The sequence below is a fragment of the Melanerpes formicivorus genome, unplaced genomic scaffold (assembly GCF_026170545.1).
Source record: "Melanerpes formicivorus ecotype bairdi unplaced genomic scaffold, bMelFor1.0.p_v2 SCAF_100, whole genome shotgun sequence".
Taxonomy (NCBI): Eukaryota; Metazoa; Chordata; class Aves; order Piciformes; family Picidae; genus Melanerpes; species Melanerpes formicivorus.
This window is the reverse complement of record NW_027142452.1, coordinates 655,995-679,090: the sequence shown is the minus strand read 5'-3', so window position 1 is coordinate 679,090 and position 23,096 is coordinate 655,995. Positions and strand designations below refer to the sequence as shown.

The window sequence follows — 23,096 nt, the reverse complement described above, 5'->3', positions numbered from 1 at the left end:
AGCCCCAAACTTTGCCCAAATGGGAACTTTCTTGCTGCCTTGGAGGGCTAAATTCTGCCCAAGTGATGGAACAAACTTGGCTGAAATCAGGACTGAGGTTTTGCCACCATCAGGACTACATTTTGCCCCAGCTGGGACCACCTCTTTCCCCCCCTCCCCCAAACAGGGCCAATTGTTATTGATTCATTTAATGGATTGATTGATTCTGAAGCAAAGACCAAAACCTTGCCACGTTAGGGGACCACACAGAGAGAAACTTTAGAGCTTTGGGTGCCACAGCTTCTTGCACCAGCACAACGTGGCATGTCCCACAGGGACCCACCCACACCCTCCCCTCCCTTCCCCTCTCATCCATCCAACCCTCAAAGGGAGAGGAAAAATGTGAGGTGGCTGTGAGGGTTTTTTTTTGGGTGTGTTTTGGGTTTGTTTTCCAGCCTTCTCGACTTTTCTTCACATCCTTCCATTCTTAGCCGGCTTTAATTACAGCCCTCAAGCTTTGGCGGTGTCTTTAGCCGCAGGGGTTGGTTCGAGCCGGTGCCGCTCGCTGGGTCCCCTCCCTGCCCCACGCCCTTGGGGCAAGCTGCTCTTCTGGGGTTTCATTTTATCACAGGCCACTCGGGGACGTGCGAGCCGCCCTGCAAAGCCCAAGATACCGCTCAGCCACCACCCTGCAGCTGAGGAGGGTGTTTTTATTGGGGGTGGGGATGTCCTGCCTGGACGGGCACCCTGCAATTCCATGCCTGGGGGCACCTAAAATTAGCTTCTGCTTCCTCCCCTTCCCCCCCCCCCCCCACCACCACCAGCAGCGGGGCTGCGGGGTGGAACAGCTCAGCCCCGGGGTGGTTCCTCTGCGCCCGGTAAAAGCTTCTTTCCTCCGAGCTGCTGCAGCTTTCCCCTCTCGGGATGTATTGGTTTTTTTTGGGGGGGAGGGGAGGGGTGGGTGGTCCCGTTCACGGGGTCTACAGGCTGCACACCTCTCGTTTTGGGGCAAAACCTCCTCAAAAAGACTAAACTGACTCTTTCAAGGGGGAAGTTTAATATCGATTAGGGAGCTTGCGCCAGAGCTGGCAGCGGTACCCCTCTCCAGGACGTATTTCGGAGACTCCCTTCTCCCTCCCCCCCCCGGGGTCTGCATGCTGCACACCCCTCGTTTGGGGGCAAAACCTGCTCAGAAAGATTAAACTGTTTCGAGGCGGAGTTTAATGTCGGTTCGGGAGCTTCGCCCCAAGCTGGCACCGATTCCCCCCGCAAGGATGCATTGGGGGGGACTCCTCATGGAGCCTGCAGGCTGCAGCCCCCCCCCAGTTTAGGGCAAAACTTCCTCAAAAAGGCTAAACTGGCTGTTTCGAGGCAGGGGAGGGAGGGGAAGTTGTTTTTCAAGTCCATTTAGGAGCTTTCCCCGGAGCTGGCATCGATTCCCCGCCCCAGGATCTATTTTGGGGACACCCCCGTGCGCTCTGCGCGCTGCGCCCCCCTCGTTTGGGGTAAAAACGTCCCAAATAGGGGAAATTAGATGTTTCTGGCTGGGAGGGAGGTTTGTGTGGTTGTTTAGTGCCCATTGGGGAGCTGAGCGGAGCGGAGCAGCGCTGCCGCCGCGGTACACCCGGGGAGCGCCGCCGGGGGGGAAGCCAAGATCGCTCCCAGCCGCTCCCCCGCCCTGCAGGGCTGGGGGCGTGGCTCCCACAGACACCGCCCCCTCCGTGCGCGCCGGCGCGGCTGTGATTGGCTGCGCGGGCGGTGACGTAGCGGCACTGCGGTTGTTCCGCCGAGTCGCGCCGCGGCTCCGGCTGCGTCGCCTTAAAGGGGCCGCGTCCGCGGCAGCCCTGCCGGCGGTCCCTGCCGCTGCGCTCCGCAGTGCACCGGTTCCGCTGCTCCCTCCCGCCCCGAATCGCCGGTACCCGACCGGTCCCGTCCAGCATCCCTGTGCACCCCCTCCACTGGCACCGTTGTGAGCCGGGAGATTTCGACCCGGTAAGGATCAGGCGTTGAGTCTGCACCGGGGCGGCGGTACCGGGAGGTGCCGACCTGACAGGAGGCTCCGTGATCGGGAGATGCCGATCCGCTGCGGTTGGTGCTGGTACCGGGTTGTGCCCCCTCTCGGGGGGTCTCCGCTGGCTGGGGCGGCTGCTGCCGGTACGGGGAGGTGCTGATACGATACGACCTTGTGAGGAAGCGGGGTGGTGGGTGCCGGTACCGGGAGGTACCGATCCGGTACGACCTTGCGAGGAACCGGAGCGGCGGGTGACGGCCTCGGGAGGTGCCGATCCGATCCGACCTTTCGGAGACCGGAGCGGCTGGTGCCGGCAGCGGGAGGTACCGATCCGGTACGACCTTGCAGGGACCGGTGCGGCTGGTGCCAGTACCGGGAGGGCCGAGCGGGCAGGATCCTGCATGAGTCAGCCCCGTTGCGGCTCTCACCGGTACCAGGAGGACCCGAGGAGCGCCGTGCCTGAGTCGGCACCGGTCCTGCTCCGCGGGCAGCAGAGCTGGAGCGTGTCCGGTACCGGAGCCGGAGCAGCAGCCGCTGTCGGTCCCGGCACGGCTAGCACCGGGCTGGCACCGGCATCGGTGCCCGGGAGGGCGAGAGGCCGCTGGCTGCGTGTGCCCAGCAGCGGGCTCTGGCACCGCAACTTGGTGGAGGGGACGGGGGGTGGGGGTCTGGGTTTGGACCCTTCCCACCAATCCCTCCCCCGCCGCCTGCCAGCCGCAGCGGGCTGGGGGCTAAACCTTCCTGGTGCCGGGAATCGTTTTTCTTGCAAAACCCGAGAGCTTTGGCTCCGGTAACACCGCAGCAGCTTCCCGGCGGGAGGCAGGGAAGATAAACACCATAAAAAACCGGGAACGTGCCGGCAGCCCGAGGGGACCGGCCCCGGCCCTGCAGCCCTGCGCGGGGGACACCCCTAAGCCCAGGGAGGCTCTTCCCGGTCCCCTCCAACACTGCTCCGGGAGGCGTTGGGGTGAAGCAGGAGCCACGGAGCACCAGAAGGGCTGAGGTGGTGCCTGGTGGGGGTCGGCAGAGACACCACTCTGAGCTCTGCGCTGGCGATTTGTTATTGATTCGCTCATTTCCTTCATCTTCGGGGGCTGCTTTGGATGGTCAGGGCCGGGAGCAGGTCAGGTTTCTATCCCAGAAGTGGGGGAATCGGCTCAGGATTCCCTGTGACGTAGTGCATGGTGCTGGGGAAGGATATTTCCCCTCCTCTGCTTTTGCTTTCTGGGGCAGCAGAACTCTCTCACAGAAACGCAGAACCATAGAGCTGCTGAGGTGGGAAGAGACCTTTGAGATCATCAAAGGTGAGACACTGGCACAGGTTGCCCAGGGAGGCTGTGGATGTCCCCTCCCTGGAGGTGTTCAAGTCCAGGCTGGATGAGATCTTAAGCAGCCTGGGCTGGTGGAAGGTGTCCCTGCCCGTGGCAGGAGTTTGGAACCAGGTGGTCTCTAAGGTCCCTTCCAACCCAGCCCTTTCCATCAGTCTCTTAAGTCCAACCACTCACCTGGAGCTCCCAATCCCACCACTACCCCTGAACCACGTCCCTCTGCCCTCTTGTTTTGCCTTTACTGCTGCCCTGAGGGTGGGGACAGTGACAAATGACCTTGCCAAAGGTCAGTGGCTGGGGTTTAGGTTCACATGCAGGAAAAGAGCCCCAAACATCTCTTATATACCCGAGACATCAGATGGGGGTTTAAGGGCAAGGCTCCCAGTACCTGAAGGGGCTACAGGAGAGCTGGAGAAGGACTTTCTGCAAGGGCTTGGGGTGGGCAAGGGGCAGTGGTTTGAAACTAGAGAAGGAGAGATTGAGATTGGGCATGGGGAAGAAGCTCTTTGCTACGAGGGTAGAGAGATGCTGGAACAGGTTGCCCAAGGAGATTGTGGATGCCCTCTCCCTGGAAGTGTTGAAGGCAAGGAAGGCTTTGAGCCACCTGGGCTAGTGGGAGGTGTCCCTGCCCTGCTCAGCACAGTTGCTGATCTGCTCCCTGTAGCTTGTCCTGCTCTGAACCCTTCCCAGGACTGAGCTTGAAGTCAGCCCAGCAGGGACACAGCGAGAGCTGATGGGGGAGATAAGGAGGGTGGTGAATGTTACTGGGATTCAGTGTCTGTCCTCCCTGAGCCTCTTCGGGGCAAAAGGATCCTGGAGGGATCCCAGAGGGGAAGAAAACAGCAAGAGAATGTTCAGGGAACTGCTGGAGAGAGTCCAGAGGAGGCTACAAAGCTGCTGAGGGGCTTGGAGCAGCTCTGTGAGGAGCAAAGGCTGAGAGCCCCTGGGGCTGAGAGCCTGCAGCAGAGCAGCCCCAGAGGGGAGCTGAGCAATGCTCAGCAGGAGCTGAAGGAGCTGTGGGGAGCAAGAGGCTGGGGCCAGGCTCTGCTGAGTGGTGCCCAGGGCCGGGCCAAGGGGCAAGGGGCACAGACTGGCACCCAGGAGGTTCCACCTGAACAGGAGGAGAAACTTCTTTGGTGTGAGGCTGCTGGAGGCCTGGAGCAGGCTGCCCAGGGAGGTTGTGGAGTGTCCTTGTGTGGAGAGCTTTCAACCCCCCCGGGCGTTGTGCTCCTGGGCAAGCTGCTGTGGGTGCCCTGCTGGAGCAGGGGTTGGACTGGCTGAGCTCCAGAGGTGCCTTCCAACCCTCCTCCCCACGCTGGGATTCTGTGGGGTCTGGGAGATAAACTACCCTGGAAATCACCCTCGGGGTGAACCCAGCAGCTCAGTGCTTCCTTTGGCTCCGCTCTGCCCCTCGTCCTGAACTCACTGTGTTTAATTGGTGCAACCACCGAGCCAAACCCCTGCTGGATTCTTCTCTTCCCACCTCCAGGCTTCCCACAATGTTAGGCAGTGTGGCCACTCTGCCTTGCTTCGGGAGGGAGTCCCTTTGCTGCTGAAGGTGGTTGGACACCCTGCCGGAAGGCAGGCGCCGGGTGAGTCATCTGCACACAGAAATAGCTCTGCTGGGAGCACTGACACAGTCCTGCAGGGATCTAGGTCCTGCAGGGATTTAGGTCCTGCAGGGATTTAGGTCCTGCAGGGATCTAGGTCCTGGGGGGCTCTCAGTCCTGCAGAGGTTCTGCTTCTCCCTGCTCCAAACTGAGCCAGCTGGGATGTGCCCACGGACGCTGCTGGTTGGATTCTGGTCGTGGGAGACCTCCAGCTCCAGCCCTGTGTGTGGGCAGCAGGGCAGGAGAGGGGATTCTGCCCCTTGAGTCTCCTCTGCTGAGCCCCCACCTTGAATACTGCTTCCAATTCTGGTGTCCCCAGCATAAGAAGGACACAGAGCTGGTGGAGGGAGGCCAGAGGAGGCCACAAAGGTGATCCAAGGGTTGGAGCAGCTCTGCTATGAGGACAGGCTGAGGGGGCTGGGGGTGTCCAGCCTAGGGAAAAGACTCCAGGGGCACCTTAGGATCTGCTGCTACCTGAAGGGATCCTGCAAGAAGGCTGCAGAGAGACTTTTCCTGAGGGTGTCCAGAGCCAGGCCAAGTGGGAATGGTTTGAAGCTGAGGGAGAGCAGGGTTAGAGTGGAGCTGAGGAAGAAGTTCTTCAGTCTGAGGGTGGTGAGACTCTGGAACTGGTTGCCCAGGGAGCTTGTGGCTGCCTCCTGCCTGGAGGTGTTCCAGGCCAGGCTGGATGAGGTCTTGAGCAGCCTGGGCTGGTGGGAGGTGTCCCTGCCCATGGCAGGGGGGTTGGAACTGGATGATCTTGAAGGTCCCTTCCAGGCCAAATCATTCTCTGAATCCCTGCCCATGGCAGGCAGGTTGCAGTAGAAGATCTCTGAGGTCCTGTCCAACCTAAGCTCTTCTGTGCATCAGTTCCACAACATCTCCTTAAGGCTTAGACCCAAATTATGCCCCCCCTTCCCCCCCCCAGCTGGCAGCTCTATAGAACATAACCAAACCCCACCATTCTCTGGTGTTTATTCACTTCCCCCCCTTGTTTCCCCCCCCTGTTTCCCTTGGTCTGGACCTGAGGATGGTAGTGGCCAATCCCACTCCCAGGCTGGCTGTAGCTTTATTTGGCTTCAAAGGATGTCTCTAAATAAAGCTCAGCACTTGGGGGCTGCTCCTCCCAAAGCCAGAGCCTGGTGTTTGGGCTTGAAGCCTTCACAAACAATCCCTTGGAGGAGCTTCCAAGCCAAGGGTTGAATTTCCAGCACCCACTGCCACTCACTTTCGTTCCTTCAGCAGAGTCAGGAGTTGTGGTTGTGCCCAAAATAGTTTGGCTGCTGGGCTTCCAACCAGCCAAATCCTCCACAGCTCACCTCCAGCTGAAAAGAAGAAAGGCAATTTAAAGGCTCCCAGCCTCCCTGAAGCCAGGCTGCTGCTGCTGCCCAGCTCAGGTCCCCTGCATCCCACGGCCTGGTGCCTCCTGCTCACCACCCAGCTGAGCTCTGAGCAGGGTTTGGCTGCACAGTTGGCTGGTTGGGAGGATGGATGGATGGATGGATGGATGGATGGATGGATGGATGGATGGATGGATGGATGGATGCTTGCTTGGATGACTGGTTGGTTAGTTGGAGGGATGGATGGTTAGCTGGGTGGTTGGGTGGGTGGGTAGGTGGGTTAGTTGGATGGGTGGCTTGCTGGGTGGTTGGATAGTTGGGTTAGTTTGCTGGGTGGGTGGTTAGTTGGATGTTTGGCTGGCTGGTTGGATGGGTGGCTGGCTCAGTGGTTAGTGGGCTGGCTGGGTGGTTGGATGGCTGGGTTAGTTGGCTGGGTGGGTGGTTAGTTGGATGTTGGGCTGGCTGGTTGGCTGGATGTTTGGTTGGATGGGTGGTTAGTGGGCTGGCTGGGTGGTTGGATGTTGGGCTGGCTGGCTGGGTGGGTGGTTGTTGGGCTGGCTGGCTGGGTGGGTGGTTGTTGGGCTGGCTGGCTGGTTGGTTGGATGGGTAGCTGGCTGGGTGGTTGGTTGGATGGGTAGCTGGCTGGGTGGTTGGTTGGATGTTGGGCTGGCTGGGTGGCTGGCTGGATGTTGGGCTGGCTGGGTGGGTGGTTGGATGTTGGGCTGGCTGGCTGGGTGGTTGGCTGGATGGCTGGGCTGGGTGCGTGGTTGGATGTTGGGCTGGCTGGGTGGGTGGATGTTGGGCTGGCTGGGTGGGTGGTTGGATGTTGGGCTGGCTGGGTGGGTGGTTGGATGTTGGGCTGGCTGGGTGGGTGGATGTTGGGCTGGGCTGGGTGCGTGGTTGGATGTCTGGCTGGCTGTTGGGCTGGCTGGGTGGCTGGTTGAGCTCTCCCACCACCCTGCTCTCCTCACTGAGTACCACAAGAGGTCAGCAAAATCCCAGTGACATACCCTGGGCTCAGGCTTGGCTTGGGGGCTGCAGCCTGGCAGCTGCTGCCTGGAGCTGCCTGGGGCCCTGCTTGCATTGCAGGTTAATTGCTCCATTAAATTCTGCTGCAAAGAAACGGGGGCAGTGTTTGGCACGGGCCAAGGGCTGCTGGGCTGCCACTGCCAAGCTGTTCTGCTGCCTGCTTTCACATGCAGCAAAGCCTGGCTGCTCCAGGGCATTAAGAGGGATCAGAGGCATTAAATGGATTCTGCCCACTCACCCCACTCCCTGGAGGCTCCTTTAATTCCTCTGTTGCTGGTACAGAAGGTCCCAAGCTTGGCTGTGCTGTGACATTTGAGGGAGCAGGCTTGGGGGTGTCAGTTGATGGAAAGCTCAGCATGAGGGGGCCAGGGGGCACTGGCAGCCCAGCAGGCAGCCAGGAGCTGGGCTGCATCCAGAGCAGGGAGAGCAGCAGCACAGGGAGGGGATTCTGCTCCTCTGCTCTGCTCTGCTGAGACCCCACCTGCACCACTGCCTCCAGTTCTGGGGCCCCCAGCACACAGGGACATGGAGCTGCTAGAGTGGGTCAAGAAGAGGCCACAAAGATGATCAGGGGGATGCAGAACCTCTGCTGTGGGTACAGGCTGAGGAAGTTGGGGCTGTGCAGCCTAGAGTAGGCTCCAGGGAGACCTTAGAGCAGCCTTCCAGCACCTGAAGGGGCTACAGGAGAGCTGGGAAAGGACTTTGGACAAGGGCTGGGAGTGCCAGGATGAGGACAATGGCTTTGAGCTGGAAGAGAGGAGATTGAGACTGGAGCTGAGGAAGAAATTCTTTCCAGTGAGGGGAGCAGAGAGACTGGAGCAGGTTGCCCAGGGAGGCTGTGGCTGCCTCCTCCCTGGAGGTGTTCCAGGCCAGGCTGGATGAGGCCTTGAGCAAGCTGGGCTGGTGGGAGGGGTCCCTGCCCATGGCAGTGGGGTTGGAACTGGACCATGCTGAAGATCCAACCCAACCCATTCTATGATTCTATGATCTGGTGGCATGCCTGAAGGTGTCAGCTGGGGAGAACTCAAACCACTGACCAGTGTCTCCCTTTTTCCTCTGTGGTTTGCAGGCAGGGGAGGAGCTCAGCAGGCCCCAAGCACAGCCTGCAGCCTGAGATGGTCTTACAATGAAAAGGTGCTGTGAGGGCGTGGGGCTGCCATGCCTGTTTAAGGTCAGTGCCATCCCCCCCCAGTCTGGGCCTTCCTGGGTGGGCTTGTGCCCTCTCTTCTCAAGGCTGGGTCCCCACCCTGCACTCCTCTGGCTGCAGTGATGTGGGAGCAGCCAGGCTGGGGCGTGGGGTGGGCACTGGGAGGCTGGGCTGGGGCTCACTGGGTTTGCACCGTGGGTCCTTTGGGTTTGGAGCAGGGCAGGAGGCAGCCCCAAGTTATCCCAGGCCTCTCAGGTGCTTGTGATGCCCAACTCAACCCTAACCCAACCCAGGGGGTAAACTGCACCTGGGTGATGCAGCAAAGCTCAGCCTGCAAAGTGTTTTCCCCTGCTGGGATGAGCCAGACCTGTCCTGGCAGCAAGAAGGGACTGCAGGCACACTAACCCCGTTTCAGAGGTGGGACAGGAGCTGGTTGGGGGATAAAACCCCTCCCCAGGGACCCTCCCTGCACAAAACACCCCAAGGCCTGCCCTGTCCCCACATCCCCCAGGAGGACACTCGGCACAGTGACCTCCTTGAGCGCAGGAACAGATTAGCGGTGGCAGAATGATCTCTTTATAGGCAGGATCAAGGCTTTGGGGCCGGGGCCGAGGTCTGGCAGCAGGGGATTACCTCCCCCTGCTCCCCCACTCCAAGCCCAGCTGGGTTAACAAGCTGCTGAGGTGCTGGGGGGAGGGGGGGGGGGGGGCAAGGTAGGTAAGGAGCAGCCCCGCGGGGCCGGCAGCCTCCTGCTCTGCCGCCGCGGCCGGCGCTAACGGCCAGGCCTGCGTGTGTGCTCCCCACCCCGGCAGGGCGTTGGCATGGCCACCCCTCGGCCCCCCAGGTACCTGCTGGTGTTCGACTTCGACGAGACCATCGTGGACGAGAACAGCGACGAGTCGGTGGTGCGGGCGGCGCCGGGGCAGGCGCTGCCGGAGCAGCTGCGGCAGACCTTCCGCGAGGGCTTCTACAACGAGTACATGCAGCGGGTGCTGGCCTACATGGGCGAGCAGGGCGTCAGGATGGGCGACTTCAAGGCCGTCTACGAGAGCATCCCCCTCTCCCCCGGCATGCCAGAGCTCTTCCAGTTCCTCTCCAAGCACCAGGAGCTCTTTGAGCTCATCCTCATCTCCGACGCCAACATGTTCGGCATCGAGTGCAAGCTGCGGGCCGCCGGCTTCCAGCCCCTCTTCCGCAAGGTCTTCAGCAACCCCTCCAGCTTCGACAAGAGAGGCTACCTCACCCTGGGGCCCTACCACAGCCACAAGTGCCTTGCCTGCCCGGCCAACATGTGCAAGCGCAAGATCCTGACGGAGTACCTGGCAGAGAGAGCCCAGGAGGAGGTGGAGTTCGAGAGGGTCTTCTACGTGGGCGACGGCGCCAACGACTTCTGCCCCTCCGTGACCCTGACCGCCGCCGACGTGGCTTTCCCCCGCAAGGGCTACCCCATGCACCGCATGGCCCAGGAGATGGAGAGGAAGCAGCCTGGGGCTTTCCAGGCCACTCTTGTCCCCTGGGAGTCAGCTGCAGAAGTTGCCCACTATCTCCAGGAGCTGCTCAAGAAGAAGTGTTGAGGCCGGCCGGGAAGAGCCTCTGCTGGCTGTAAAGCAGCCGGGGAAGGAGAAGCTGGGGCAAGGGGGCGGGGGTGTCGCAGCCTGTACCCCGTGATCGTTGGCACTGCTTGCTCAGCACCCTCCCCCCTGGCTCCTGGGTCACTTTTCCTGCCTTTCCTCTCCCAAGCTCCTCTCTTCCCAACGATGAAAGCACTTTCTCTAGGTCCCACCCCCCTCTCCTTCCCCTGCCACGTTGAGCTGAAGCCTTCTCTATGCAGCTCGGACATTTGCTCCAGCGTGGGTGTTTGCCAACACTAAGTGGTGAGGAGCTTTGGGTGTAGGGAGGGGACTTTTGTTCCCTCCCTCTGGACTTGACAAGAGCAATGCCTGAAAGACCAGAAGCAGCCAGCTCCCCCCAAGCTGGGCCCTGCACATGCTTCCTCCTGCCTTCACCACCCCCTCTCCACTGGCCACGCCAGGAGCCACCCTGTTGTTGCCTTGAACCTGATGCTTGAGGGCTCCTTGCCCCTTTTGGGAGGCCACTGGAAGTTGAACCTGGGACATCTCTGCTGCCCAGCCTCACCAGTTTGCCCACCACAGCCAGCCTGGGCAGGGCAGCCCCTGGCTCAGCTGCTGAGCCTTGTGATGGACTCAAATTTGTCTCCTGAGACTTTATTCTCTGGGAAAGAAAAACAAAAAGACTAAATAATCATGAGACAAGGGCCAGGAACCCTGCTGGGAAGGTGGGGCCTTGCCAAAACCCTCCTCTGGCCCATCCCCACCCAGGCCATGGGCACAGCAACCACATCCCTCCGTGGGACAAGGACCTGCCCTTGCCTTCCACCTCCATCCTCTGCTTCTGCTTCCAGGGCAAAGCAGCTGCCATGTCCCCAGGGCAGGCAGGGCCCTCCTTGCCTGAGCCATTCACCAATCATCTCCTCCTGTTGGCTGGATCCTGCCCTCTCCCCTAGCAGCTTGGGGGCAGGGGAAGAATTTCTCCTCCTGAGCCGGTTGAGAGGTGCCAAACCTTCCCCCCCCGGGGGAGGTGTGGTGCTGTAGCTCTTCTCCTGGCATTGGGTCCCTAGAGGCCAGAATCCCACCTCCAGTTACCTCCCCCTCCCCTTGCCCCACCTGCAGTATTAATTACCCCTTCTAATTGCACTCTGCAGGGGGAACCCTCCACAGTATTGGCTGCTCTCTGGGGTTGGCTTCTCCTGGATTTATCCACAGCCTTACCAGCCCCTGAGGGTGGCTTCTACCAACTCCAAAGCATCAAAACCCTGGCAGCAAACCCAAGCAGTAAGGAAATAACCAAAGCAGCTCTGAAGTTGTTCCTCCTCTCTCTTTTCATTTCCCCACCACCACCACCACCATGCACCCATCTCTTTGTTCTTCCTCCTCCAGAGCCTGTTCAACTGTGTGGAACTTAAAAGCCATGGAATTAAACAAAACAAAAGCAGATATATGTATATAGATAGAGCTCTCTATATTGCAGATACACAAAGTTGTTTGTATCCAGGCCATAAACCCTGGCTGTGAAATGGCTCTCCAAGTCTCTGCTTTCTCTCCCTTAAAGTGGTGACCCTGGGGACAGCACTGGGTGGGGGGGAGAGCCAAAGAGTGGGGCCAGGCTACAAGTGATGCTCTCTAGGGGACACTGGGGGCAGTTGGAGCCTTGGTTTGTCTCTCTCGTTTCAAGCTGCTGGGGAGGAGTAGGAAGGGCCCTGGGTGCTGCTTTGTCCCTGTGGGTGTTCAGCCACATTCATTTAGGCTGGAGGGGAGGAGAAAGTTCTCCCCAGAGAGAGTCGTTAGCCAGTGGGATGTGCTGCCCAGGGAGGTGGTGGAGTCCCCATCCCTGGAGGTGTTCAAGAGGGGACTGGATGTGGCACTTGGAGCCATGGTTTAGTAGTCAGGAGGTCTTGGGTGACAGGTTGGACTTGATCCTTGAGGTCTTTCCCAACCTTGTTGATTCTATGACTGAACTGTTGGAGGGGGCCAGAGGAGGCCAAGGAAATGATCAGAGGGCTGGAGCACCTCTGCTGGGAGGCCATGCTGAGAGGGTTGGGGCTGTTCAGCCTGGAGAAGGCTTGAAGAAGACCTTAGAGCAGCCTTCCAATGCATGAAGGAGGCTACAGGAGAGATGGGAAGGGACTTTTGACAAAGGCCTGGAGTGGCAGGACAAGCTGGACTGAGATCAGGAAGAAATTCTTGAGAGTGAGGGTGGGGAGACACTGGAACAGGTTGCCCAGGGAGGCTGTGGATGCCTGCTCCCTGGAGGTGTTCAAGGCCAGGCTGGATGAGGCCTTCAGCAGCCTGGTCTAGTGGAAGGTGTCCCTGCCCATGGCAGGGAGTTGGAACTGGATGATCCTGAAGGTCCCTTCCAACCCATTCCAGGATCTCCTATATCTGTGTGCTGGTCCTGCGTGGCTCTTACTCCCAGAAGCATCACCAGGATCAGCCCATGGGCCCAGCATCTTGAGCCCCACCATGGCCCTTGGGGATGTGGTGCAGTGGGCATGCAGGTGTTGGCTTGATGGTTGCACTCACTGACCTTCAGAGGTCCCAGACAGCTCTCCCAGACCTCAGCCGTGCAAAGCCAAACCGGAGACGCAGGGAGCCTCAGCAGGAGCAGGATGTGGCCCATCCGGGGTGGGGGGAGGGTGCTGGAGGCTGCCTGGCCTGGGTGCTCAGAAGGGCTCCACGTAGTTGCCAGGGAAGAAGCCCGAGTCCTGCCCCAGCACCCCCTCGCACCAGCCGTCCGAGTAGCGCCGCATGAGGAAGAGGAGGGCGCCGGGCTGGAAGGAGAGCTCCCGCTCCTGCTGCGCGGCGTAGGGGTACAGAGCCACCACTGCCAGAGCAGGCACAGAAGGGACCATGAGCCCAGCCAGGCCACCACCAGGGGCCAGAGCCACCGCCAAGGAGGGGCCACGGGCCTCACCGTCCCGCCCTGCCGGCCACAGCGGCACTCCCAGCCCAGCGCTGCAGGCGTGGGCCAGGGCCCCCAGGAGCACAGCGGCTCTGGGGCTGGGGCAGGCCCCTGGGGTAGTTGGAGGCTGTGCCTGTAACATTTTTCCACAGCTCTTGAGCAGAAAGCCCTCTCAGCTCAAACCCAAGCAGCAACCCCACCCCACCATGGCCACTAAACCCTGGCCCCAAGTGCCACAGCCACACATTTCTTCAACACCTCCAGGGCTGGGGACTCCACCACCTCCCTGGGCAGCCTGTGCCAACCCCTGACCACTCTGGCAGGGGAGAAGTTGCTCCTCAAGCCCAACCTAAACCTCCCCTGGGGCAGCTTGAGGCCATTTTCTCTCTCATCCCATCACCAGCTCCCAACCTCCTTTCAAATACCACAGTGAAAAGCTCAGGGAGAGCTAGGGATCCACTGCACCTTTCTCCAGGTAGTTCTCTGGGGCCCAGGGAGGATCCTCTGTGGCAGGGGGTGGTGGTGGGGCCAAATCCTCAAAGTCAGGCAAAGCTGCTGCTGGTGGTGGCTCGAGGTCATCAGGAGCTGCAGAACCCACAGGATCAGTGGGTTCTGAGCTCCAAGGAAGGCAGAGGCCCTCTGCAGCCCCCATATCCCCACTGAACCCCCCCTGCTGAGCATCCCTGGGCCAGCAACCACTCACCTGGAGGTATGAGGTCCAGAGGAGGCACAGGAAGGTCACCTGGAGGTGGTGGGGGCAGGTCCCCAGGGAGAGGTGGAGGTGGTGGGATGATGGCTGCAGGTGGTGGAGATGGCCCTGGCAGGGAGGGCAGTGGTGGTGGCACTGGGATGCCCTCACTGGGGGCTGCTGGGGCTCCACTCGAGCTGGGGTTGGAAGAGCAGTGGTGTCAGGCTGGGGGGGCAGGCTGGGGGGCTGCCTCTGCCCCCAACTCTTTGAACACAGCCACTTGCCCCATGCCAGGGTGAGATGCCACTCACTGTGACCACCATGTGGGCAGGAGACCTGGCAGCTGTGTGCAATTCTTGTCCCAACCCCTTCCCCACCACAGGCCTCAGTTCCCCTCTCCCTAAGAGGAGATTTTTGCTCTACAGACCAGCACTGCTTGGGGCAGCAAACCTCCCCCTCCCCAGATCCTCATTGTTTCATCCAGACCCCTTTGCAGCAGAACCTCCCCTGAGCAGTGAGGTGATGGTGGCTGCCCTGGGTTCTTCTGACCCCCCTCGCCCTCAGACCCTCTCAAACCTGCCCTGGGCAGTGCTGGTACCTGGTGGATGTCAGTGAGGAGGTGGAGGAGGCTGTGGAGAGCTTCCCCTCGGGAACCACAGGCGGCTGGATGGGCTCAGGGACTCGAGTGCCTCTCCTGTGGGCAGAGTGGCCACTGAGCTCCCAGCTGGCATGGGGATAGGGATGAGAGCCCCATGGCCGTGGTGCTGCTGGTGGCTCTGTCTCCACTCTTGTCACCTCCCTGGTGACACAGCAAGACAAAGCCCCCCCAGGCTCACCCCAAGGTGCCTGAAGCCTGCGCCGTTGCCTTGATGCCCTTCCGAGCCAGGGTGCCCGTGCGGGACAGCTGGGTGCTGTGGTCCTGTGGGCACAGGGAGGTGTGATGGCTGAGGGTGGCTTCAGTCACCCCCACAAGCCTCACCGCACCCCAGAGGGCTGTGCAGCACTCCCCCACCCCCAACGGGAAGCAGCACCCTGAGGTCTGTGCTGGGCTCCCCTCCCACGGCAGCAGCCGAGCGGAAGGAGCCAGCAGCGCTGCGGAGGCGGCCGAGAGGTGCCTGCCACCGTGGGAACCACAGCCCCACTGCCACCACTTCCCCTCCAGCTGGCTTTGCTGGGGGGCTCGCTCCCCTGAGGCTGCTGACACCCCCCCCAGCCCCGTGGGTGTCTTTCTGCAGGGGTGGTTTGGGTGCTGGGAAAGGCAGCGTGGAGCTGCTGTGCACTTCTGTGCCTCAGTTTCCCTTTGCTGCATGGGACCATGGCCCCCCTCCTCGAGATGGGACCACCTCAAGCCCTGGAGTGGGCTGTGGGGCACGGACAGAGGCCACCTCTCCACTGAGGAGGGGTTAGAGCTCAGCTCCACACCCACCAGTGCAACCCTGGGGACATCAAGGACCAAGAAAGCCAATCCAAGCTCCCTCACCCCCGTGGGACCCTCTCCTAGCCCCAGGCTGACCTTTATGCCATGGCCAATGTCATCCAGGACGCTGAAGTTGAGGGGTTTCCTGTAGTAGGGCTCCAGGCAGGGTGGGCTGGGGGGGGGCACGATCTTCTGGTGGGATGGGAACCTCTTGCTGACGGTCAGCGAGCCGATCTCCCGGCGGGACACCTTCTCCTTGTGCATGTCAACCCTCTGTGGACAATGACACTGTCCCCATCAGCCTGGTCCCCCCTCTCCATGGCCCACCACATCTCCCAGCCCTGTCTCCCTGCCTTGCAAGGGAAAGGGTCAGGATTGAGCCTGAACCCACCCTGGCCTGGCCAAAATCACAGGGGCAGGTCCTGCTCTCTGGCACAGCAGGGGGAGAGTGATGCCACTGGTGCCATCTGGCCCTTCCTAAAGCAGGGGACAAGGGGGCAGGCTGGGGGGAATGTGTGAGCCTTGGCTGCTCATAAGCTGTTTTCCTGCTGCTTCCAGCATGAGCACAGGGTCTCGTCTCCTCCCATGGCTGGATAGGCTCCAGGCAGCCTCCCAGTGCCAGGAACAGGGCGGGAGGCCACAGGACTCTGCTCTGCTGTCCCTAAGCTCTGGGAGGATGAGGCCAGGCCCCAGCAAGTGGAAAGTGGTAGCCAGGCCAACACCCTGAGCCCCATCACTCTGCTTTGGCTCCTCTGAGACTTCCCAGGCAATTCCCATGGTGCTGCCCACTGGGATTTGCAAGGGCCTAAACTGGGAGAAGACCCCAGAGACCACTTTCCCAGCCCTGGATGGGCTCATCTCCCTAGGATGTGTTGGGTGACTCACCCAACCACCCAAGGAGATGATCCTCACAGGTTGGAAAGGTCATCTTGTCCAACTTCTCTACAGCAAGCAGGGACATCAAGTTTGACCCTGAATGTCTCCAGGGGTGGATTCCCTCATGGTGAAGAATTTCTTCCTAACATCCAACCTGAATCTACTCTCTTCTAGCTTTGCTCCAACCCAGCCAGAGCTCTGGGTCCTGAGTCTTTGTTGGGACCACCACCACCACCACCCAGGAAGCTTCTGGAACACCTCTGCTATGAGGATAGGCTGAGTGAGCCACAGAATCATCCAATCCAACCAGCAACCCACCACCACCACGGCCACTAAATTATGGCCCCAAGTGCCATGGCCACACATTGCTTGAGCACATTCAGGGATGGGGCCTCCACCACCTCCCTGGGCAGCCTGTGCCACTGTTTCACCACCGTTGTACTTCCACTGCAAGGTGATGCTATTGGGGGGGATGGGAAGGGGTGTGAATGCCTCTTCACCCTCTCCCAGCTGCCCAAGTGCCCTCTCCCAGGAGCTCATCCCCTTTCTCAGGACCTAAGCCCCAACACACACTGGTCCCCGTTGGAGGGTGGTCCCACCTGTGCCACGCAGCGGACGTCAGCCTCCACCTTCTGCAGCTCGGCCGCCTGCAGGTCCAGCAGCCGGAGGAAGGCAGTGGCCAGGCTGCTGACCTGGTAGGTGACACTGGCCAGGGACTGGGTGCTCAGAGCCATCGTCTCCTCCAGCGCCTTCCGCTTGTTGCTGGCCTGGAGAGGGGAAGCCCAAGCCGGAGGGCTGAGGCCACCCCAAGCGGCCAGCGCCGCTCTCCACCGCCGCGCCGGAGTCACACGGCGGCAGAGATGCTTCCTTCTGCTTTCCAAATGCATCAAACTTCCCCCAGCCCCAGCTGCAGGACACATGGACACCCACCAAGCACCGCTGCTCAGCTCTTCCAGCACCAGGGTCCCTCCCTGGGATGCTGCCCCAGGATGCTCAGCCTCCTCCTGTCACCCCGGGGGCCAAGCGGCCATGGCACCAACCCTGCTCCGGGCGGTTTCTCAGTCCTCAGAATATTTCAGCCCTGCTCTGGTGGGTTCAGCCCCTTGGGAGCAGCCTCAGGGGCTGGCTCCAGCCAGCCAAGCCACTGCTCTGTGAAGCACACAGGGAGCTGACCCAAACAAAAAGGGCCAGAATGAGCCTTTCCCCTCTTGTTTCACCCCAAAAGCTCCTGTCCCCCCTTCCCTCAGTAAGGGCCAGGCAGAAGCAGGGAGTTTGGCAGCGGCAGAGCTTCACACTTGCTGTGTGTATGCAGGCAGCAGCTCAGCTCTGCCCTGCCAGGAGGCACCTCCAAAACCCTGGGGACAGCCCAGGCAGAGTTGGTGTCCACAGCCCCATCTCTCAGAGGTACCAAACCCCTGGAGCACTCTGCCTTTGTCCTGAACCCATCCTGAGAGCTGAACAGAAAAGCTGCCTTGGAGCAAGAGGGGAAACAGAGGCACAGGAGGAAAACCCCAAACAGCAGCATGCAGCTAATGGGAGTGCTCAGGCTCCCATCTCTGAGGTCAGAGCCTTTTATGTCACCCTCCTGGGACCCCAGAGGGCTCCCAGCTGTCCCAAACATCTCACCCAGTCCCAAAGCCCCTGTCCCACTCACCTCCAGGTAGTTGCTCTCACAGTAGTCAGCGACCCTGAGGAGGTTGCAGTGGTGGTCACGCAGGATCTGCCGACCTGCTGGGATGTCGTGGTGCTGCAGCTGCTCCAGCTCTGACATGGTGCTGGGCTCCAGCTCCTGCCTCTCCTCCGTGCTGGCCTCCAGCTCCTGCCTCTGCTCCCTGCTGGGCTCCAGCTCCTGCCTCTGCTCCCTGCTGGGCTCCAGCTCCTGCCTCTTCTCTGTGCTGGCCTCCAGCTCCTGCCTCTCCTCCGTGCTGGCCTCCAGCTCCTACTTCCTCCCCGGCGCCGTTTTGAAGCTCGCGGCGGTGCTGACGCAGGGCCCGGGGCGCCGCCGTGTCCCCGTCCCCGTCCCCGTCCCGTCCCCCCCCCGCAGGGCCATCCCGCAGGCGTGGAGCTGAGCTTGGCCGCCTTCACATCGCAGCCCTGGAAAGGGTCTCTGGGGGAGGAAGACAACGTGGTGCCAGCCCCATGAAGGAGGTGTTGGGGGGCAGCTCCCAGCCATGGCTGGTGGTTACCCCAGAGGGGCAGGGGATGAGCACAGCGGTGACAGCAAAGTCCTGGAGGAAGCTTGGGTGCAGAGTGGGGGTGAGTGACCAAAGCATCCTGCCCCCCCCCCCCCCCGCCACCTGTGCCCATGCTCCACGGGCCACTGCTGCCCTCCTGGGAGGTGTGGGGCTCAGGAGCATCCAGGGAGGGCGATTCCCTTCATCTTCTCCCTCCTGCCCCCAGAATCTGCCCTGCACCCCACGCAGGTCACCCAGCCCTCGCTCAGCTCAGGGCACAGAGGGATGTCACAAGTGACCCCACGGAGGCACCAGTCTGTCCCTCCCCAGGGACACCCTGTCCTTCTCCGTGCTCTGCTAACCATGTTTCACATCCCTGTGGGTGAGGCCGTGCTGAGAGGAGGAAATTCCCACTTCCCCAGTGCTTGGAAACCCTTCTCCACCCTCTCCTCCTCCTCCTTCCGCAGGTGCTTTCTGGGAGCCTCCTAAGCTCTGGCCCCAGCCCCAGTGACTTTTACACTGCCCAGACAGGAGCAAACCCACGGTAGGGCTTGGCCCTTCCTGAGCCCATGGCCCCACCAGCACAAGGATGAGGGAAATGATGAATTTCCTCCAGCAGCAGCCCAGCTCCTCACACCCTGAAGGCCCAAGAGCTGCCCCAGCTGCTCCTGGCCCCCCAGCCAGGCTGTGCCAGCCCCTTGAGGTCCCCTGCCCCCCAGGACCCTCCTCTCCATATCCTAAACTCAGTGAAAGCCACTCCAGTCTCCCCAACAGGGAGAATCAGTCTCTCCCCACAAGGCTCAGTCCCTCCACCCCTGCCAGGACCAAGACACCCACGGCAGGGTTCAAGGGCTCCCCAGGTGCCTCAGTCACCCCCCGACCCCACAGTGCACTTCCCCATCCTTCCTCACCCTCCCCACAGCCCCACCACCGATTACCCTGGGCTTTGAGGCTAATGCCCAACACCTGACCAGCTTACTCTCCTGAGTCTATTATCAGCTTAAGGACCAAAGACATCTGCTCCCCTCCCAGAGAGCTGAAGGAGTCTTCGAGCTCAGAGCAAGAGCTGACAGCATCTCCCCTCAGATGGATCTCTGAGCAGCTCCACTGCTGAGAGGGGCAGCCCCTCGTCCCCACAGGTAAGTGACTCTGCTCCCTGCAGGCACAAATGGCATCGTGGGGTCCACCTGGGTGGGCTGCAAGGTGGGACCATGGCTTTTGGCTCCTCATGCCTCTGCCACAAGCATCTCCTGGGGCTGGCTGTGCCCTGAGAGCATCGATGGGGAGAGGAGCACTGGACACACACCCTGGGAGCAGCCACAGAAGGCCAGTGGGGTCTGCAGTACACAAGCTTGCTGCCTTCCAAAGCAGGGCCAAGGCAGGATTCAGCTCATTGACTTTATTGACCTGAAAGGCTGTGGGCAGGCTTTTAAAGCCAGGTTTTAACATGGGAACAGATCTGAGCCATGTGAGGATCTCACATAACCCTTGGCTGGGTCTTTGTGAGAGGAGAGCTGGACTTTTGCAACCCACACAGCCCCCCCCCAAAAAAAAAACCCTTTTCAGCTGCAGCAAGCAAATCCTCTGCATGCAAATAACCAAGGTCAGAGCAGTGAAGGGGCCACAATCCAACGTTGCCACTTACTTGGGGGAGGGAAGGCACAAGGAGGGAGATGTTTAGTTCCTTAGACAACCTGTTAAGATGCTCCTGCCCAAGCACAGGACACTCATCAGGAAGCTCTAGTTTGCAGACCTGGACATCCAGGTCCTCCTATGTGGGTGCTGCTCTGACAGCCCCAAGGCAGCAGATTTTCTCCAGGGCAGCTGACCCCACTTTGTGTCTTGGAGAAAAACAGCCTGGGGGGAGCAAAGATCTCTTTACAAACCAGGCTGGATCCTCCTCTGCTGCCCTCAGACTGCATCTGGCACTCGATGTGCCTGCTGAGAACAAGCAAACAAAAATCTGGTTGCAGCAGATGTTACAAGAAGGGGTCTGAGAGGTGCCACCTGCCTTGTTTGTTCTTGAGCATCAGCCCATCCCTCGTCATGGGGGCAGCTGAGATGTGAGCAGCGTCTCCAGCACTGTCAGGGCCAAAGCAGTGGTCCTAAGTGTGCCTCAGGAGAAGCCTGTTGCACCCTAACGAGCTGTTTCCCTGTGGTTACAGGCAACATGGCTCAGGACATGACAGAGAAGGAGCTGCTGAAGATGGAGCTGGATCAGCTGAAGAAGGAGGTGAAGAACGAGAGGCAAATGGTGAGTCTCCCACCCACAAGGCAAAGCTTTCCTGGCCAGGCTACCTACCAGGGAAACCACCTCAGATCAATACCTGCCCTGATCATGCTCCAAAGGAAAAGAACCAAGCCCCTGAAGTGAAACCTCAAACACAGGCAGGGCTGTGCACGAGGCAAGCAGCCCCCTCGGACTTCGCCCCAGGGACTGCAGCTCAGCACCTGCTGAGGTGCCCACAGCGCCCTGAGGACGCCCTTGGGGAAGTCCCATGCTGGGGGGGATGTTTCTAGCCACGGTTCCCCTCTCCCAGCTGCAGGGACTGTGGGCAGCAGTTTGCAGGCAGCTGGTGAGGGGGAGCGCAGCTCTGCGGGAAGGATTTGATCCCCTAACCCCCAGGGAACCTTCTCCTTCCTTGACAGATCTCCAAGACTGGCAAAGAGCTGAAGGACTACATCGAGTCCATGGCAGGTGAGGATCCACTGCTGAAAGGAGTCCCTGAGGACAAGAACCCCTTTAAGGAGAAGGGTGGCTGTACAATAAGCTGACCCCCTGCTGCTGGCACCGCCGGGCACGGGGACGTTCCCGTGTGCAAGCCAAGACTGTCAGAAACCTGCTTTCCCTGTAGTCTTGACCTCAGCACTGGGGAGCCCAGAACCAAAGCATAGGATATCAAAGATGGCAAAAGAAGACCAAAAAAGACCCCAAAAAAGAGGCAAAAATCCACCCCCCCACCCCCCCTCCCCTGCCACCGGAGCTGAGGTTCAGCAGCCAGCGCAGCCAGGGGCTTTGTGCTCTCACAACTCATCTGTGGTTGGCTTCCTGCAAGCAAAACTTCTCCCTTTTGAGCAGCTTGAATGAACCCACAGAGCTGTGTCTGCTCTCTTTTGACACCTCCAAGCAACTCGAGCCCAGTCCCTGCTTGCTGCAGAAGAACCTCCCGGCAGGACCTCGCTCAGGCCACTTCCTCTTGGTGCCTCGACTTCCCCAGCTGGCACAGGAGGGCAATCCCTACCCCACCGCTTTGGGGGCTCCCAGAGGGGTCTGAAGCTTGCTTCTCTTTATTCAACTCATGCCCCCCAGGCTGGTGGCCACCTCTGTTCACCAGCCCTATAGCCACCTACTGTGCATCCTGAGCCAGGGGGCGGCCGGAGCAGGGCTGGGTGGGCTTCCCCCAGCACAAGGGAGGGCATGGGAAGGAACGAGGCCCCAGGGAGCTTGTTCAAGCCCTCAGCCCGTTTGTCAGTCTCACTTCCTCCCCTGCAAACCCCCTGCCAGCCATGGGAAGGCAAGGCCACTGCTGTCAGGTCCTGCCTGTGACCACGGTGGGTCCAAGCACAGCCTCGGGCAGAAGGGCAGCAGAGCCTCATCCCAACAGGTCCCATCTGGGATGGGGATGGGCTTGGGAGTGGAGCAGGAGGTCTGGGGGCTTAGCAGCTCCCTGGAGCAAGGCAGGACTCACCAAGCTCTAAGCCAGCAATGCCAAGCCATCCTCTTCCTTTTCCCTAAGGGTAGGGTGTTTTGTGTTCCTAGGACAAATCTGGGGCACTGCCAGCTTCCAACTGGAGTGAGACTCAAGATGCTTCGTGGGGTTGGTTTGTTGGGGAAGGTCTGGGGGGTTGTTTTGAAGTCCATTAGAGCTGCACCTTGGGAAAACTCTCTGACACACACACCCCAGAAGCAGCAGCTCCTTCTGTTTGTGAATCCCTCAGGTCCTGGCTGGGCTGCAGGCTGTCCCTGTCCTGCAGGCTGTCGCTGGGCTGCAGGCTGTGGCTGGGCTGCACGCTGTCCCTGTCCTGCAGGCTGTCCCTGTCCTGCAGGCTGTCGCTGGGCTGCAGACTGTCGCTGTCCTGCAGGCTGTCGCTGTCCTGCAGGCTGTCGCTGGGCTGCAGGCTGTCGCTGGGCTGCAGGCTGTCGCTGGGCTGCAGGCTGTCCCTGTCCTGCAGGCTGTCGCTGTCCTGCAGGCTGTCCCTGTCCTGCAGGCTGTCCCTATTCCTGCTCCTGCTTCACGCTAGCTCACCTCTGACACTGCAGCAGCCTCCAGCCCCGTGGGGAAACGCTCCCCTGAGGCTCAGGCAGCCTCTGCTCGGAGGCTCCCCACCTCCCACGGCAGATTTAGGCACAGCAAAGGCGACGACTGCACACGCAGGGCAGGGACTAACCTCTTCCGTGCAGCGATCCGGGAGAGAAGTCGATGGTGCAGCAGGGACCTGAAGCCTCGGGGGAGGGGTGAGGGTCTGTGGCGGTGCTGCTGGGGGCTCCCGGAGGGCATGGGGGCTGGCACGCGGTGCCATGGCTTAGTCGTGGGGTCTGTGGTGGCAGGTTGGACTCGGTGACCTTTGAGGTGTCTTCTAACCTTGGTGATTCTGTGACTCTGAGCAAGGCCGGGAGCAGCTTACCCAACACTGTGCTCGCAGGAAGCTTGCTTCTAACCCCCTTTGGAGCAGAGCTCTCCTGCCTGGCCTCACGGGCACCGTGCCCAGGGGGCTGAGGGGGTCCTGCAGCTCCGAGGCACCCCGGGATGGAGCTTCCCTGGCGGAGCACAGACAGCAGGAAGAGGCTTTCCCTCCCACTGCCCCCCTGCAGCCAGCACCTCCACTCAGCCTCCTTTCCTCAGGACCACCGTGACGGTGTTTTCTTGTTCCCTTCGTTGCAGACGCTAAATAAACCCGCCGGCTCCACCACGGCCTCGGCCTTGTTTGTGGCACACGGGGCAGGGCGGCGGGAGGGGCTGGGGGGCCCTGAGGGACCGCACCGGGGCCTGGCCCTTGGGGCCAAATCGGAGCACCCGCGG

The 23,096-nt window shown here is 60.7% G+C and overlaps 3 protein-coding genes across 3 annotated transcripts; 2 read left to right on the top strand and 1 right to left on the bottom strand.

The window, feature by feature from the left end:
- Positions 1 to 1,788: 1,788 nt before the first annotated feature.
- On the top strand, positions 1,789 to 11,535 carry PHOSPHO1 (phosphoethanolamine/phosphocholine phosphatase 1). The gene is made up of 4 exons (XM_068166385.1): positions 1,789 to 1,971; positions 4,808 to 4,910; positions 8,364 to 8,465; positions 9,254 to 11,535. Exons 3-4 carry the CDS (start codon positions 8,421 to 8,423, stop codon positions 10,013 to 10,015), a joined length of 807 nt encoding a protein of 268 aa, XP_068022486.1. The 5' UTR covers positions 1,789 to 1,971; positions 4,808 to 4,910; positions 8,364 to 8,420; the 3' UTR covers positions 10,016 to 11,535.
- ABI3 (ABI family member 3) lies at positions 11,458 to 17,946 on the bottom strand. Its single transcript, XM_068166378.1, has 8 exons — positions 17,556 to 17,946; positions 16,501 to 16,668; positions 15,122 to 15,298; positions 14,445 to 14,527; positions 14,207 to 14,302; positions 13,624 to 13,805; positions 13,386 to 13,505; positions 11,458 to 12,842 (listed from the first exon to the last, which is right to left on the bottom strand). Exons 1-8 carry the CDS (start codon positions 17,670 to 17,672, stop codon positions 12,682 to 12,684), a joined length of 1,104 nt encoding a protein of 367 aa, XP_068022479.1. The 5' UTR covers positions 17,673 to 17,946; the 3' UTR covers positions 11,458 to 12,681.
- Positions 17,947 to 18,740: 794 nt separating this feature from the next.
- GNGT2 (G protein subunit gamma transducin 2) lies at positions 18,741 to 22,983 on the top strand. The gene is made up of 3 exons (XM_068166392.1): positions 18,741 to 19,214; positions 20,241 to 20,329; positions 20,725 to 22,983. The coding sequence occupies exons 2-3, from the start codon at positions 20,246 to 20,248 to the stop codon at positions 20,848 to 20,850; spliced, it is 210 nt and encodes a 69-aa protein (XP_068022493.1). The 5' UTR covers positions 18,741 to 19,214; positions 20,241 to 20,245; the 3' UTR covers positions 20,851 to 22,983.
- The last annotated feature ends 113 nt before the right edge of the window (positions 22,984 to 23,096 follow it).

Coding starts and splice junctions, on each gene's coding strand:
- ABI3 (XM_068166378.1), bottom strand. CDS start 17,672: ATGTCAGAGCTGGAGCAGCTGCAGCACCACGACATCCCAGCAGGTCGG. Junction 13,806..14,206: donor TCCTCACTGACATCCACCAG/GTACCAGCACTG, acceptor TTCCAACCCCAG/CTCGAGTGGAGCCCCAGCAG. Junction 12,843..13,385: donor AGAGAACTACCTGGAGAAAG/GTGCAGTGGATC, acceptor CTGCTCTGGCAG/TGGTGGCTCTGTACCCCTAC.
- PHOSPHO1 (XM_068166385.1), top strand. CDS start 8,421: ATGAAAAGGTGCTGTGAGGGCGTGGGGCTGCCATGCCTGTTTAAG. Junction 8,466..9,253: donor GGCTGCCATGCCTGTTTAAG/GTCAGTGCCATC, acceptor CCACCCCGGCAG/GGCGTTGGCATGGCCACCCC.
- GNGT2 (XM_068166392.1), top strand. CDS start 20,246: ATGGCTCAGGACATGACAGAGAAGGAGCTGCTGAAGATGGAGCTGGAT. Junction 20,330..20,724: donor TGAAGAACGAGAGGCAAATG/GTGAGTCTCCCA, acceptor CTTCCTTGACAG/ATCTCCAAGACTGGCAAAGA.